At 43.2% G+C, this 17,382-nt stretch overlaps 1 protein-coding gene across 1 annotated transcript in view; it reads left to right on the top strand.

Annotated features, from left to right (window-relative positions):
• The window catches only part of GPC4 (glypican 4), a 115,622-nt gene extending 98,548 nt beyond the window's left edge, over nucleotides 1–17,074 (top strand). Inside the window, exons 4-9 of the mRNA XM_040089075.1 lie at nucleotides 5,497–5,662; nucleotides 12,035–12,165; nucleotides 12,367–12,513; nucleotides 12,924–13,060; nucleotides 15,271–15,446; nucleotides 16,281–17,074. Coding sequence (XP_039945009.1) covers nucleotides 5,497–5,662; nucleotides 12,035–12,165; nucleotides 12,367–12,513; nucleotides 12,924–13,060; nucleotides 15,271–15,446; nucleotides 16,281–16,489 — 966 coding nt within the window. The 3' untranslated portion in view covers nucleotides 16,490–17,074. The remainder of the gene's footprint in view (nucleotides 1–5,496; nucleotides 5,663–12,034; nucleotides 12,166–12,366; nucleotides 12,514–12,923; nucleotides 13,061–15,270; nucleotides 15,447–16,280) is intronic.
• The last annotated feature ends 308 nt before the right edge of the window (nucleotides 17,075–17,382 follow it).

Raw genomic sequence — 17,382 nt, 5'->3', positions numbered from 1 at the left:
AGCAGGAGATGCTGAGCCTGGCATTGCTATGTAAGTGTCCAGTGGGAGAGGCATCCACTTGGCTGGCACCTTGAAGTCCCCCGTGCCCCTTGTGGGCTGGGGTTGCTGTTGGGGAAGACAAGCATGTGAATGTTAAGACTGAGCAGCTTGAGTGCCTGGTGGTGTGAGTCTCAGGAGCTCTGCTTTTCTTCTTGGCACTGTCACATCTGGAGTGGAGGGAGCACGCTGTAAGTAGGGAATTGTACTCTTGAACTTTTCCTTGCATGAGATAACACTGCAGCAGACATCGCAGTGGGTAGCAAGTGTTGAGACACAGTCATGCAGTTCCCAAAGTCACTCCTAAATGTGTTCCCTTATGCAAGACCTCAGAGGCCCAAATCTGTGGTTGAAACAGATGCTGTCTAATAAATTATTAATGTTCTAGCACCAGGCCAGCAAAATTGGTTAAATATGTAGTTAATTCTAAAACACTTATATTGGAATATTTGGAGTGGGGAAGCAAACCAGGAGCCTCCCAAGTGATGTTCTGCCTCACAGTGAGCTGAACTTCAGGACCAGCATGTGCCAAGATGATGTCCTTGCACAACACTGAGAGAAGGAAAAAATTATGCAAATAGGGTTGTGTTGGTCCCAAAAATCGATGACAACTCACTTGTCTAAGATGACTGCTCACCTAGAGCATCTCATGGGCAGCTTCAGAGTGTTTTTTAAAACATCTTTCCATGTCACTGAGAAGTTACTCCTCCAGTCTTTTAGCCAGTATTGCTGTCATTCTTTTTTTTTTTTTTTTTTTTTTTTTTTTTGCAAAGAAAACACAGTATAAAACAAAAGTAATTTCACTACATTTATTTTCAAATTGGTGGATTTTTATGTTTTCTGGCAGCTGTGCTGCTGGCATGGCAACACTGTTGTTATGCAAGCATGGAAAATAAGAAAGCCTGAGTTATCAGTGTTACTATAAATAGTTATTAAAGCTGACAGGATTTTAAATGTTATTATTAACATTCTTAATGTTAACTGGAGGGTACAATGAGATAATGTAATGTAGCTCTGGCTGTCTGACAGCTGGTGGGAGCTTCCTGCAGGACTGTCCATGGTTGGAGCTCTGTCATCCTGCCTCAGCTATTCCTTGCCTTGGGAAGGAGATGAAAAAGAATCTGGTTGCTCCTCTGAACTTTATCTGCTTGAACAGATCAATTTATGTCGAGTTTTGGTGTTTTTGTGGTAGCCTGTGAATAAGGCATTGTACTCCATAGGTGTGTACTTTAGTGGTGATGTTTCTACCAGAGGAGTGCATCCAGCTGCAATTGCCAGCAAGTTGGAAAAGGCTAAGGTGTAAGTTTCCCTCATGTGAAACTCGGAAGTGGGATGGGCATGACAAGGTACCAAGAAAAAACAGATTTTATTATGCCAAGAGCATGTCATTTTTACAGGAACATGATTTTACCTTCACCAGTCAATATAAGTTGGGATGTTACCCCAACAAATGTGATATAAAATATTTGCATTAAGCCCTGAGTTGTTTGCTCTTCACTTAATTTTTGTGAATTGTGTGCAAATCTGTATTTTTAAGGAACAAATTCGATATGAAGATTGGTGCCAAAACACATCTGTTAGTAGCTTTTAATTTTCACATTTGACAAAGCGTATAGATATGGACAAATTGTAATTTATGTGATGAAACCACAGGGGGATGGATTGCTGCAGTGGTGTGGAGTGCCATGGAAAGGAAATAAATTTCACAAGATAAAAGGAAGGGACTGGAGTGCATTTACTTCTATCAGAAGCTTTTACAGGCTATGTGCACTGTAGCTACTACTACCTGGGCTCAAATCTACCAGGGTAAATCCCCTCCAGCAAATAAAGCTTTCTTTGGTACTCTGCTTTATTAGAAAGGAGATTACTTGGTTTTGAGGGTCATTATAGAGTACAGTTTAAATGAACTTGAGTTGCTTTCCAAGATAAACACAACCCCAGAACAAAGCATATCTGGGTTTATTGTTACATACAATAGTGTTTTAAGAGCTTGCACCTGGCGTGGCAGGGCCAACATTAAAAGCTTGTGAAGAATTGCCAATGCAACATATGGCACACCCCACTGACAGAGCCAGAGCTGATCTGGACTGGGTACAGGCCCCGTGCCAGGGGTTAAGGTTCTCCTTGCAGTGATACTCAGCAGTTAAGTATTTATCACTGTTGTAATGAGGTGTTATTGCTCATAGTCTTCCCCAAAACTCTCTCTTAGAGTGATCTCTGATTGTACCTTCCTGTTGCTTTTTGACACCATAAAATGCCAATTCTAGACTGATGAATTTGCTCATTATCTTCCTCTTTACCTGCGACTGTATTGCACAGTAACAGCTTCCCTGTGGGTTACATCCATCAGTAGCAGGGCTTGGTTTGGCAGTCACCTCAGGCTGGGGTTTGTCTTTTCCATCACCTCTTTGTGATCACCCTCTGCTCAGCTCTGTGCAGGACTCAAACCTATGTGGGGGAGGAAGCAAAACCTCACTTGCTTTTAAAATCATCCTGTCTTTGCTCAAAGGACCTAATCCAAGTGACCATTGCATATTACCTGCTGTGGAATGCAGGAAAGCAGCTTCAGTTTCCCCTGCATCTGCTGGGATTTGTAAAGATCAACCCCTATAGACTATCAAAGTGGGGGATGCTGCAGGGCTGCAGCTGCTCAGCACTCATGGGGCAAGGTGGGAACCTAAGATGGGAAGGGGCCTCCTGGGTCACGGCTCTACAGGTGGGTTTTTGCAGCATGCTGCCATGCAATCCCTTTCATAAAGCTGCAACTTTCTGCAATAGGGTTGGGGAATCCTCCTGCTCCTCATTCCCAGGATCAACTGATAAGCCTCTGGACTTAGCATGGAGGGCCTGTCACCTACTGCTGAGTGACACAGGGAGGGATTTTTATCAGAGAAACAACTAAACTACTAAACTCGATCGTCCTTCAGAGCTCTTATCTCTGTGTGTGAGATGTTATTTAGTTCCCCCTGCTGCTTTTTTGTTCTGAAAGGACTGCACCATCTGGATAGCAGATGATACCTTTACATTTGTCTGTTTCCAGTTTTCCAATTATAAATCATCTGATTTAGTTGGTTTCTGTTACTTGAGTTCTTAGTATTTGATCTAGCTCTCCTTTAAAGCCATGCTGTCCCAATAGGGAGTCTTCTGCTGGGGTTTTTGCTCCCACTGTGCCTTCCAAATATATATATAATATAAAATGTGTATATGCTCTGGAGCATCTGAATCAGATTCCACAGCCATCATATACAGCTTTCTACATGGATTCTCCTTTTCCTCAGCTAAACAGGCCCTTTGTGGACAAAAGAAGGGTAAAGTGCTGTCTGATGAACATTGTTGGCCAGCCAAAATCCAGTGCTGAGCTACATCAGCTGCAGAAAAATTGTCCTTCTGTCTCTCTAACCAGTTCACTTGCCTGCTGAAGAGAAACCGTGGTTTTTCTGGAGTTCTCAGAAACACAGGAGATCTTTATCTGTCATCTCTTTCCATAAGAAAAGAAGGTTTAAAAATATGCTGATGTTATTAACAAAGCCAGCCTGATTATGTAATGCTTTTTCTTTTCTGGTTTGTTTTTGTTAAAATCTGTTGCCTCCTAGTTTCATGGGTTATCAACAAGTTTTTGCACCAGAAGATTAGGTTTAGTTTCTCCATAGTCCTCGCACTGAGATGGGCAATAGTAAGGTCCTCAGCATATGTGTGGTACCAGATCTTCCTCATGTTCATTCATCTCCACTTAGTCCTATTGTCCTCTCTGCCTTGAAGTCAGTTCCTAGACCTCCAGCAGGTGACATGTGAAGGCCATCCACATCTCCAGCTGTTTGTGTTGAGGGACTTTGCTCTTTCTCAGGGATGTTGTGTCTCCTCCAGCATGGTCTTAGATCATAGCCTCTAGAGCACTTCCCTAAATGCCTTACAAGGAGTCTCAGGTGCATTGTTTAAAACACCAGATACCACTTCTGTTTTGTCAGTGTATCTCTGATTGCATCTTAATTTTCTATTTTCATGTGTGGCTAATTAACACTTAAACTTGCTCTTGAGGGAGTTTCTCTGTTCAGTGCTTCAGATGGACCCACCATGGGGTCGGGATGGAGCTAATGCTCCTTGGACTGGCTGGATGGAAATGGTTTCAATGAATGTTTTGAAGCTGGGCCAGAGAGTGAATCAAACATGAATGACCATGAGTCACTTTGGAAAACAACCCTGTTGAGGACTCAGGGATGATGTGCCTGCTGCAGACAGCTCCACTTGCATGCCCAGCAGCTGTACAGTGGCTTTGAGGGTCCTCCCGGTGATGCCTTAGGAAGGCTGACCTGAAACAGGGACTGGACAGAGCTAGAGAATAAAATATTTATTGAAAAGCCTCCAGGATCCACCTTGGGCAAGACAGGAGCCTGACCAAGGCTGCAGCCAGGGTGGTCACAAAAGAAAGATGGCTAACCGGTCACAAGATCTTACATTTTTATAAGTTTTGGTTCATTTGCATATTGGGGTTTAATTGTCCAATTATAGCTTCAGGTTGTGAGGTCCCATCCTTCTTGTTCCTCCCTTCAGTCCACCGTTGTTTGTGCTTTTGGACTGAAAGTTGTCCTTGGTCTCCAGCAGGAAAAGGATTTGTTTTGTCTACCTACTCTGTGAAGAGAGCTTACTGGCACTTAATATGAGGCTCAGAACTACATCTCTAGGCAGCACAGAATCTGAAAATATGAAAGCTAAAGCTTAAGGCATCACCGGCTTGTCCTCAGCTGCAGGGTTGTAGCTGCCACCTCCTTTGGGTATGGGGAATGGAGTTACTGGGCGTGATGAGTGCTGAGTATAAGTGAACCTGGGTATCTGTCATGTAAATGCTGTGTTGAGGGACTTGAATGTGATATAAAGGAGATGGTCTCTGTGCTGGAGAGCCCTGCAGGGCGATTGTCCAGGAAGAGCCACAGCTCCGTAGAGGAGGAAGGCATGCTCCCAATGGGTTTGGTACAGGGATCGTGTCAGACATCCCATCTTGACATCCTGCTTTTTCCTGAAAAATCCCAGCATCATCATCTTCAGCATGATTTTGCACAAGGGCTCAGAGAGTGTAGCTTTGTGTGACATCTTTTGACTTGGGTGCATTTTACTGCCTTTTCTGAGCTTGAGTGCTGCCGGTCCCCTTGGAGTGCCTGTCCTTGCAGCCCTGGGAGGGGTCCCACATTATACAGGGTGCACTGCATGATGCAAATAATGTTTTGCAGAGATGGGGGCTATGTTTCCTGGAGTGGCAGATACACCCAAGGAGGTGAGACAGACCCCTTCATCTGTTCCCCAGATCTCTGGACCACATAAGCAGGGACCAGACAGCGCTGGCTGACCCCGCTGCTGTCTCTTCTGCGCAGCTCTGTCCCATGCACCTTGGGGGTAAATGTATGGGGTTTTTTGCTTTAGTGACTGAGGGCTAATTTTCTTGTCCTTTTGTCTTTTTCTCTCATAAAGCTAAACCCCACGCCACAGGGTACGCGAGCGCTGCTGAAAATGATGTACTGCCCACACTGCCAAGGTCTGGTGTCGGTGAAGCCCTGCTACAACTACTGCTTTAATGTCATGAGAGGCTGCTTGGCCAACCAAGGAGACTTGGATGCTGAGTGGAATATCTTTATGGGTAAGGCAGTATGAGTTAAAACTGCATGTAAGTCTGCCCTGATACTGTGTTCCTCACCTGAATAGCATTGTGGGTGGCTGTGCTGAGCTGTAGCAGGTTTTTCAGGTATCTGTGATGAGTATCTTTTCCTTCCACACATCTGTGTACAGCACACCTTTTGCCATTCACATTAACCTCTAAGTAAGTGAGAATGTTGTGCCAGTGACTTTAGTTGGAGCAAGCTTTAGGAGGATGGAGGTGGCATAGGCTTGTAGGCTTGGAATGTTTCTTCTTGCTGGACCAAGCATGTGTGCAAGCTGGTTTTTCTATGCTACTTATACCTTGTTGTCACCATATAGATGTCCTTCCTGAAGTCAGTTTTCTCCTTCAGCAGCCTAGGAGTCTCCTTGCCAGCCATAAAGAGCTTTGTGAAAAGCTGTAGGACTGGATTTTACACTAAAAAATTGAATAGGACGTCTAAATCTGTTTTTAAACAGCTCATTTGGTGCTCGGCCACCATCCTTTTGCAATGTCAGCAGGTCGTGCATAACACTGTGCAAGTGCTTTTGCCATCCTCTTCCTCCTGTTTGTTATTTCTGTTCTGTGCTTATACACAGTATCATTCAATACATAAAATTTAGACTGAAATGTTAAATTCTACCTTGGGTCAAGGCTCATCAGAATTGGCAGTGCATCACATTTTGGGGCACAGCCAATAGATAATATTAAATGTTTTCATTTGTGCTGCTTTTCCAGGAGGTTTGATTTATCTGTGATCAAGCATCACTTGGGAGCAGTAGCTTCACTCTAGTTAATGTGTGATGAAGTGCACATGTAAAGTATCTACTGCTACTGAAAAGGCTGTGCTACTCTTCCCATTCCACTCAGAAAAAAAAAAAAAAAAAAAAAAAAGTTTGTTAGAAAATATTTCTGTTTCATTAAGTTGCAAAATTAAAAAAAAAAAAGGAAATTACTGCTAGCTGACATTTCTGGCTACATTTATGTCTTAGAACTTGTTTTCCTCTGTTTTGTGCACTGGATTTTCACTTTGCTGCCCATGCCAACTGAATGTGTGCAGGGTATTATTTTCAGAAGGCATTTTTTTGTGTGTGTATTCCATATAGGGAGCTAAATGTGACACTAAGTTGGATTTCCAAGTCATTCTCTGGGAGTCTGACAGCCCACCCCCCTAGTCCTCACAGCCGTCTTTCTCATAAGAATATTAAGTATTTCAACTACAATTGTTGCTGAAATAGCTCAAAGCCAGGAGACTTGCAAACATGAAAGGGAAGGGCATAATGCCAGAAAACAGACAAAAGCACAAGCAGCTAATTGCTGTAGGTGGTATGCCGCTAAAAACAAACCTCAGGGGAAGCCAGTGAGCTCTGTCACACGATACTGATCAGGGACTGCATACAATAATTATGATTATTAAACAAGACAAAATAAATACATGTGATTCCAGATTGGAAGCAAAGCTTTCTTCTTGCAGTGCTTCCTCCTCAAAAGACTTCTTGCCCACTCATTACTTAAGTATGGTATTAAGCTTCGTTACATTTATTGGCAGCATTTGCTTGGTTCTTGCACTCTGGGTTGATGGTTGCAGTGGAGTACAGATACAGAAAACTTAAGCTGTGCTTTCTTTAGACAATTTAATAAGTGAACAGGTGCTGGTTATGTTCCAGACTTTGGTTTCTCTCTCAGTTTGCCAGTTGAGACAAATTAAATATATCTGGTGTTTAGGGCAGGGCATATGCCACAATTATCTTGTGTGTGTGTTTAAAAGTTTAAATAATTAAAGAAATAGCACCCCAAAAAATTCCCCCAAACCACCTCACAAAATCCCAAAAACCCACCTCCATGGTCTCAATGAGATTTTGCATTGTGGGTTTAGGTGCCAAGTTATGGCAATGATTTATTATGAGTCAAAAGCAGATTTTGATCCTATCAAATCAATTTAAAAGTAGTTAAATTAGAGAACTTGTAGCAAGTGCTGCAAGTCTATATGAATGTGGGTGCATGTGAAATATGCATTTGTGTGTAGTAGTGGGTCTATAAGTAAGTCAATTATGTAAAGCTGGGATGTAAAGTTTGTAGGTTTTTTGAGACAAGAAGACTAATTCCTTATTTCTCCAAAGTAACATTTAAAGCTGAGGACTATGAAATAATGAACAAATTGTACTCTTTTCTCCCCTTTAACTATCTAAATTATTTCTCCCTCTATTCCTGACACAATTGTACACCAATTAGACAGGGATATACTTTGCTTCAAACAGGCTGTTGGGGGGTTGGAGCTTTCCTGAATGAACAGCGTTAATCTCCAGTGCCTTTTCATCGGTTTGGTTTTTTTCTCCACAAAGGTTTAGTCTGCTCAAAGATGTCAAATTCAGGCTCCATATACATATCTGGAGTACTATGTGCGCAAAGAATTTTTTTCTTCCCGCTAAAAAAAAAGATTGTTGTTAATGAATGGTCAAGGTCTTCCCCTTCCTTCCTTCCCCTTTTAAATCAGATCATGGGGTTAAGACTGAAAACTGCCTTTTGTTCTTCAAGTTAGACAGTGAGGCTGAAGATGTGGGTTTCTGATTATTGGTGGCACAATGAGAAAGAATTGCTTTCCTTCATGAGAATGAGATACTTTGTTGCCAAGGATTGTCTCAATGCCAGTAGCAAGGACAAATGTATGCAAGAGGAAAAGGGTCTTTAAGGGATGGTGCTAGATGGTGTGTCTTGGTTGGGATTTTTTTTCACCTAAATCCACTTCTATCTCCCCATCACAGGGAGGAGAGACACTTTGTCATGCTGTGTATTTGTAATACATGGCCAGGGTACATTCTTCACTCTGCCAGAGTTGGGGTTTTTTTGTGAAGCAAAGCTGAGCCACCTCACCGTGGCTTATAAATATAATTTGCTTTGCACGAGAGCTGGGGCAAATAATTGTTATTTGTAATCAACTCCTCTCTCCTCCCCATAATGGAAAATCTTTTCTTGGGAGATGAGCTGCTCAGAAAGTTGGTTCCTGGAGCTGGAGCAGGAGTCTCCTCTCCTGCAGGCATCGGTGCTGGTGGCACCCTGAACCCCAGCCAGCCTTAGCAACATCAGACAGGGCTGCCAGAGGGAACCACTGCTCGCCACCACTGCTGTGGGGACACCAGCCAGCTTCTGGTGGGAGGTAAAAGTTTGCAGGATGCCTCCAAAATCAAAACTGTGGATGAGGCAGAGCCCCCCTCACCCTCAGCCCTTGCTTCTCCCCACTCCTTTTTAATGAAAGTTTATTTCGTTTAGTGTTCCTTGCCAGTATCAATCCCAACTCCAATTACTACTTTCCTTATCTTTTCTCACCAGCTTTGGCAGCTCTGCTGGAGGCTGAATGCATTTTCTCTATCTGCAGTCAAAGCAGAGGCTGCATTCCTGGGCTGTGATACATGGAACGCCATGGCACCCTTGCTAACAAAGGACCCAATTCGCTCTACATTCCCATGATCTTGTGGATGGCCTGCCCAGCTCAAAGTTTACAAAGATGCCAAACAGCCAGAAGAATTGGGGTTTATGTTTCCTTTCAGTCTTTCACAAACAGTTTATTGATCTCTGTGGCCTTTCCTGGACACTCAGAGAATTAAGTAGTTACAAAATGGAATTATTTTTCTTAAAAAAAAAACACCTCCTGTGCATTTTGTGTGTTTTATTATCTGTCTGTTCATAATATTTTTATTTGAAATGAGCGGCTTCCTGCACACTGCACTGGGATGTTCTTTATGTGCGTGAAAAAACCCAAAAGCTTTGACAATGATGAACACATTTAAGCTGTGCTTCACTTGTTTACAAGAATCTCCATTTGGTAGCACATCAAAAGCATTTTTCTCTCCTCCAGCACAATGGTATATTCATGCTAGCAGTCATTACTCAGAGATTTGAAGCATCACTTTATTGGAGCCCACCACAATACAGTCTAAGACTCTTTGTTTCATTTGTTATTACCGTCAACTTTTTTTTTTTTTTAATGCATTTAGTTCAGACTTGTTTGTAGTCCCTGATGGTGAAATTCCAGCCATGCCCTGCAAGAGTTCTGTCATTGATACTGGTGGTGTGTGCCTGCAGAGTGAGGGCCTTTCCTGGGGCCTCCAGCTCCACTGGAGCTCGCTCCCTAAACACCCACACCTTGGTGGAGCTGAGTGAGTGAGGGGGAGTTAATTAATGATAGTCCTTTAACACCCAGCAAATCTTTAGAATATTGAGTTTTCTTTAAAAAGTGGATTTGCAGGCTAGGAAGGCATCTGCAATTCATGTTGGGGGTTATGGTGTTGGATTATTATTATAATTGTTGTATTTTGTTCTTGTTTTTATTAATGATAATAATAACTTTACATACTCAAATAGCTTAGTTGTATATTTTTCATCGTTTGTGGGGTTTTTTTAATGTAGTTTATTTAACAGGACTTGGGCACTAAGGCAGCGCTATTACTAAATTGTTCAGTATGTAGAGTTTCTTTATAGGGCTTTAACAGGTAGCCAGAGCCCACAGAAGTTTTCTGTTTGTGCAAAGTACCTTCTGCACTTAGGAGGAGGATGAATGTCATGAGAAAGATTAATAGACTGAGTGTGAAATACCCATTTCTCGTTAATGGAAGGGACCAGACATATCTTAGGAGCAGGGAGGAGCTCCTTGGGGCCAGAGGGGCTGTTCTATCCTCATCACTCAGACTAGGAAAAATTGAAGAATTGCATGAAACTGGAAAAAAGATGAGTTTGTGGCAGAGCATCATGAAGTGATGCAGGAGAGGAGATCAGCAAATGCTTTGGGGTTGAGGGACCACAGTGAAAACTAGCAGTAAATTAAGGTTGTGATGGGCGAGAAGAGACAAAAGCTTAGTGCCAGGTGTATTCATGGAGGCACCTTGTAGGGGAGAACCAGAGAGGGGGCTTGTTGAGGGTTAAGTTTCCTGTAGAATTTCCCCCCCCCCCAAGTTGCTAGGAGACTAAATGCTGATAGTTAGAGAGTGCTTAACCTGGACAAAAGAAGCTGATCACTTAGTTTGGGGGAGGGAGAAAGCTCCCGGAGAGAGCTGAGGGTGGTGGTCTCACGTCTCTCGGTCTTCCGGGGAGCACGGATCGGGCAGCTGCTGGCTGCTGGAGTCCACGGTTAACAGAGGAGTCTGGTCCTGGGAATTCTACCATCTGTTGGAGTGCCCAGGAATTCGGAGTTTTCTTCGCTGTCCTGCTGGATTTTGGGTCAGCCCGGGTCCAGCCGCTGCGGCTTCTCTGGAACTGCCAACTTTGCCTGCCAGGACACCCCCCTGCCTGCGGAGGACAGTCCACCGTGCCCGGCTTCCAGCCATCAGTGCCGGAGCTTCCACCGTTTGCCCTCGGGGTTCTTGGTTCTGTTTTACTATTATTATAATTGCTGTTGGTTTTTTGTCTGTCCTGTTATATTTACTAGTAAAGGACTGTTATTCCTTTTCCCCATAGCTCTGACTGAAAAGTTTTTTGTTTTTTTTTTAATCTTCCAAATTATAATAACACGGAGGGAAGGATTTGAATTCCTCATTTCCTAGAGAGGCCTGCCTCTCCTTAGCAGACACCTGTCTTTTCAAACCAAGACAGGGCTTAAATGCAGTGCAGAGTGAAAGCCTTAATGCCAGTAATAATTTCCCGGAGGAAGTAGTGGATGGTCCAGTAGCTGCTATGTTTAATGATGCATTTGATGAGGATGTGCATGTCGGCACAGGAGGAGTGACCCAGTGTTGGCTGAGAGGCTTTCCATCTCCCCTTGCTTAGGGATGTGCCAAATATATCATGAGTGCACAGCGTTCACTCTGCTCTCACATAGACTCCCTCCCTCATGCAAATTGTCCATGTAATGCTAGGAGTTGCAATCCCTTGGCTTCCCCAGGCAGGAAAAAGCCTGTAGCTGTCCATAAGGGAAAGATGGTATCAAGGATTGTCTTGGACCCTTGCATGTTGGTGCCTTGTGCTCAAAACCAGCATGAGGAAGCTGATGGCTTTGAAAGCAGTCTTGAAAAACAAATGACACAAGGCAACCTTTAATAAATGAGCATGGAAAGGAGAATGTTAGTAATGCTTGTTCTGATGGGAGGAGCTGATTACAGGCTGCTGTTGGCAGGCTGTGATGGCTTTTGATGTACATGAGCCTGTGGTTTGGTGCTGGCAGCATCTAAGTGCCTGGTGAAGGTGTATGCTCTGGGAACCAAGCAAAATGTTTCCTGGAGATGTGTGCTGGTCAGAGGTGACACTGCAGTGGTTAATGTCCATGTGCTCAAACTGTTATCCTTCTTAACTCTTATTCCTGAAGCTCCCCCATTAAAAACCTTAGTTTTTCTCTCTGTGTGTTAGATTCTTCTCCATTAGAAACCTTTGTTTTTCTCTCTCTGTTAGATTCGATGCTGCTGGTAGCAGAGAGGCTGGAGGGACCTTTCAACATTGAGTCTGTCATGGATCCCATTGATGTGAAAATTTCAGATGCGATCATGAATATGCAGGAGAACAGCATGCAGGTGTCTCAGAAGGTAAATGGGCCAAGAGGACACTTGGAATTTTTTTATTTAATGTGTTTTTTTCCCTATTCTTGTCAATATGTTTTTTTCTTGAATGTCCTTTCAAGTATATATAAAGTTAATGTATTATTTTGGGCAGGGGCTGTGTTGGAGCCTGGAAAAGGGAGGTTCTTGCAACCTTATTTCATAAAATCCTTTCCTTCTCTCACATAGGTTTTCCAGGGATGTGGCCAGCCAAAATCACTTGCCCAAGGCCGGACTGCTCGCTCTGTCTCTGAAAGTGTTTTCAGTGCTCGTTTCAGACCCTACAATCCAGAGGAGCGACCAACAACAGCTGCTGGCACGAGCTTGGACCGACTGGTGAGTGCCTGGTCCTGCTGGTGCCACACAGGTGCTTCATACTCGGGTACCACAGTGTATAATATACCATTTTTAATTTATAGGCTTTCTTAATATTCCTTGGCTGTCTTAAAACTCTCTAAGGGGTGTAATCTGCCCATAGCTCTAGACATTAATTACCTCAATGCTTCTATGTCAGAGAAGTGGTTGTGTTAAAAGCTTGGTTTATGAATATGTGTTTGAGGAGCAGTGTTTAATTTTGTATTAAAAAAGTAAATCAACCATCAAAACTCACAGCCTAAAGATCTGGCCTGTACATGTCTGTTGTGATAAAAAATACCTTCCCAACTTCCCTTTTACTGAGTATTTGGTATTCTGGATTATGTCTTGTGTTCCTTTTTTTTTTTTTTTTTTTTTTTTTTATTTAATAGGTTACTGATGTGAAAGAGAAGCTGAAACGAGCCAAAAAATTTTGGTCATCTCTCCCTGGCAACATTTGCAATGATGAAAAGATGTCTGTGGGCACTGTCAGTGAGAATGAGTGCTGGAATGGGAGCACCAATAGCAGGTTTGGTGATGCTGCTGCCCCTGGTTAACCCTTTCCCTCTCACCCCAGACTTTCCCTGTGTCCTGACCCCTCTCCCTCAGCCCTTTTCTCCTACAGGAGTGATCCCAGCTCGCCCAAGACAGGCTGCTGCCATTACCCCTTTTCTTTTTGTAGATGGGAGAGCTGGAAGGTAATACCAAAGTGTTGTCCAAGCTCTACATGGGGATTTCTTTTAGAGGAGGGAACAGAGTGTAGATACCCAAACAGGTCATCTCTCCTTGGACTTAAGCCTCTAGTTGTTCGTGGAACTGGGGAGATGATCTGTACAAAATCTTGTATCGCAGCCACAGAGCAGAGGTGCTTGTGCTGTCTGACGGCGCTGTTGCCCCAGTGCCCCCAGCTGGTGTTTCCACTGGGAACTGGTTTCTTTGTTGAACAAGGACAAGGGTGATGGAGGGTGGAGACCTTATCCACTGCTGAGGTCAGTGGCACAAGGGGGCCAGTGGTTTCATTCACACTTTTTATGGAAAAAAGAGTTACAAAACTTTTTTCTTCTTCCTTTTAAGGAAGAAATTGCTAACATATGAGTAAGCCAGAGTTTTTTCTGTCATATGGTTTATGTAACTGTTTAACTTTTATTTTGGAAATAAAATTTTTTCTTTTTTCTGTTTGCTTACTGAGGAAATAAGCACAATCCAAGATGTCCCATTACAAAAAAAAAAAAAAAAAAAAAAAAAAAAAAAAAAAAAAAAAAGCAGTTGTCTGAGTTGTCTGGGGTTCTCCAGCAGTTTTTCTAAGTAATAGCAGGTTCTGCCCTTGATAGTTTTGGGGCACAGCACTAAGCCAAAGCTCATAACTTTTGCACTGTTTTGTGTGTGCCTAAAACTGCCATACTTTGCTAGAGCAATATTATATGGGTGTATGTGGCAAGAAATGGCTCTGCCTCCTGAAATCTTGTTTATCAGCAGATTCTAGGGGCTTTTCATAGCAGATACTTTCAGTGTGTGCAGGGGCACCAGTATCAAGGGGAGATGGTAACTTGGCAGCACTTGGCAAGGAGACAGGGCAGGCTGGATATCCTGTGTGGGTTGGGCAAGAGAATTTGCTTTACTATTTTCTCCATGACTCCAATAAGGTAGAAGTTTGGTAGTCTTCCACACTTTGGTCTTAGACTTCTTTGAAACATATAATATTGATCACAAATAATAACAAAACTGTCACCACCAATTATCATCATCATTGTCACTCTCATATATAGGACAGGGTTTGAGCATGCTTTTCAGAGTATGCTTACATCTCACTGCCTGGTGTCCAGGATCAGTAGACTATGCTAAAGGCTTTTCTCTCTCTTGTGATACTGATGTTGGCATTATAACTAAGAAAAGTAATGTTTTCTTCTGTTAAATTGATCTTTCTAGCAAGTCAGGTAATTGAAGGAAAGGGGAATGTGTCCTATCCCTGCTGTATAAGATGATACTCCAAATACCTGTGTCAGGAAATGTATTCTGTTGGGTTTTGTTGCTCAGTCTCTTTTAAACCAGGAGGCTGTACATGTGTTCAGACTTGAGCATGTATACCTTTCTGAAGCTGAACATCTTGGCTCTCCCCTTCTCAGATGTGTGGGGCTACAGGATCTCATCTTCAGCATCACAAATGTTTCTCCTGCTGGGGTTATTAGGGAAATTGCATCTCATGTCTGTGTGGTGAGAAGCACACATTCAATATTCCAGCTTGATGGTTAAGGTGCTTTACTCAAAGCTGTAATGACACTCTTGTCTCCAACGGTTACTATAGGTTTCTGTGGGATAACTATGGTCTCGAAGGTTGTGTTCCCAAAAGTGTCATCTAACTGGCATCAAGGCATCTTAGCACCTTGAATTTCTCTGTAGCCTGAAGCAAGCTGATTTATGCTGTTGAAAGCCATTATTAATATAAACCCCAGATATTCCTTTTCTTTTCAAGTTGGGGAGAAAATTGTCATTCCCCTTCCCTTATGGAATAGTGTAAATGAAAACATTGCTTCATTCCACATGCTGCAGAGATTGCAGGGAAGGGAGATGGGGTAAGAAGGGCTGTGTGAGGTTTAGCATGTGGAAAGATGCTGTTGGGCTCAGAATATCACCCAGACTTGAAAGCAGGGATGGCACTGCAGAGTTCCCATGGTGTCATCCTTTGGCACAGGACCCTGCCTAGCTGCAGCTCTGGTACCAGCAGGAATGGTTTCTTTTCAGGTATGACTTTGCAGTGACTGGAAATGGCTTAGCAAGTCAAGTGAATAACCCGGAGGTTGAAGTTGACATTACCAAGCCAGACATGGTGATTCGCCGGCAAATCATGGCTCTGCGGGTGATGACCAACAAGTTAAAGAATGCCTACAGTGGGAACGATGTCGACTTCGTTGACATAAGTATGTTTGCTGTTGTTTGCCTTTTGCTTTTTCTTTTTTCCCTTTTAATTGGATTTCATGATAACATGGGTAGCTGGTTAAGCTTCAGCTGTGGGTAAGCATGTTAGTGAAGAGGGTGGGAACCGGCCTCTCTGACAGGCTATGTGGGGAGGGGTGTTCCCACAAAGCCATAGAACGGTTTGGGTTAAAAGGGACCTTTAAAGGTCATCTAGTCCAACACCCCTGCAATGATCTGGGACATCATCTACTACATCAGGCTGCTCAAAGCCCCATCCAACCAGCCTGACCTTGAGTCTCTCCAGAGATGGGGAACCTACCACCTCTCTGGGCAGCCTGTGACACAGTGTTTCGCCACTCATAATAAAACCGTTTCTTCCTTATATCAAATCTAAATCTACTTTCTTTTAGTTTAAAACCATTACCCCTTGTCTTAATGAAACAATCCCAGCTCTCTCAGTCTATCCTCATAGAAAAGGTGTTCCAGCTTCTGAGTATTTCTGTGTCCTCCTCTGGACTCACTTCAGCAGATCCTTCCTATGCTGAGGACCCCAGGGCTGGATGCAGAACTCCATGTGGGGTCTCATGAGTGGAGTAAAGGGGGTGAATCCCCTCCCTTGACCTGCTGCTCAGAGTGCTTTTGGTGCAGCCCAGGATGTGGTTGACTTTCTGGGCTGCAACCATTGCCTAGATGTGATGACTGCACACAGAAATCACATTAACCAGGGGACCCACACTTACCTCCCATAAACACCAGAACAGCCACATTCTTGCCTTTTCCCCCTGCTGTCTTGTGCAGCCAGCAGAGGAGGACAGTAGATGTGTTTGTTTCCCCAGGTGAGGAGAGCAGCGGGGAGGAGAGTGGCAGCGGCTGCGAGCTCCAGCAGTGCTCTCCGGAGTCCAAGTTCAACGCTACCGAGGTCACTGTGAACTCCAACAAGAGTGACAGGACCGTGAACACTTCTGCTTCCACCAGAAGCAGTCTATCACAAGCAGCCTTGCTCCTTAGCATTTTGTTCTTGGCCATGCAAAGACAATGGAGATAATTGTGCAGCATAGGGGGAGGGGAAAAGACTTTTATTATCAAAGGTAGAAGGCACCTGCTTTCACTTTTATACCATCTAGAAACTTTGCTTTTTAAGTTAATGGACAACAGTGTACAGTTTTTACTATGTTGCCACTGGTTTTAAGATACTGATTTTTTTTTTTTTTCCCTTGCTATCCTGGAAATAACAGGAACGGGAAGTACCAGTCTATCCTGTTCACCAAGAGTCCATGTTAGAGGTGGATAACAAAAATGTATATACAAGCCTGTAGTTAGCTCTACATTTGTCTTTATCACTTTTTTTTTTTTTTTTTTTTTTTTTTTTTTACTGTGTTTCTTATGAAAACAAAACCCCCAGGGTCTTCTCTTGGCCTGTAACAAGTATGTGTTTCTGAAATGAGAAATATCTGTACAGAAGCAGGTTTTATTTATCTTGTTATCTTATGAGGAAAAAATAATTTGCCCAACAAGCAGAAAATGTTTCACGTAGTTAACTTCCCATTTATCCACATTATGTTAGTTGCCTTATCTGGAGAGAAGTGGAAGTCATTTGTCTTTATTATGCAGTAAAACAGAAGGTGAAGGCAAAACTGGTCATTGTGCCAAGGGCCTTGTTTGCCTAGGACATCCATGCCAGGAGCAGGTTGTGCTTGCTTTACAGGAGGTTTCGTTAAATTGGAGGGGTCTGTCGGGGTCGGGTTACCGGAGCCGCGGGAGAAATGCCTCATGCTGTCATGGTCAGCAGATCTCACTTTATTAAGGTTGCATTACATTTTTATACTTTTCATAATTAGCTCATACATATTGCAAAAGCCAAGCTCATCATTGGACATAACTAATTAACGCAAGCATTACTTAGCGACGACCTTAATTTTTGCGAAACAGCTAAAGTCA

Source organism: Hirundo rustica, chromosome W (assembly GCF_015227805.2).
Source record: "Hirundo rustica isolate bHirRus1 chromosome W, bHirRus1.pri.v3, whole genome shotgun sequence".
Taxonomy (NCBI): Eukaryota; Metazoa; Chordata; class Aves; order Passeriformes; family Hirundinidae; genus Hirundo; species Hirundo rustica.
This window is presented reverse-complemented; position numbering and strand designations above follow the sequence as displayed.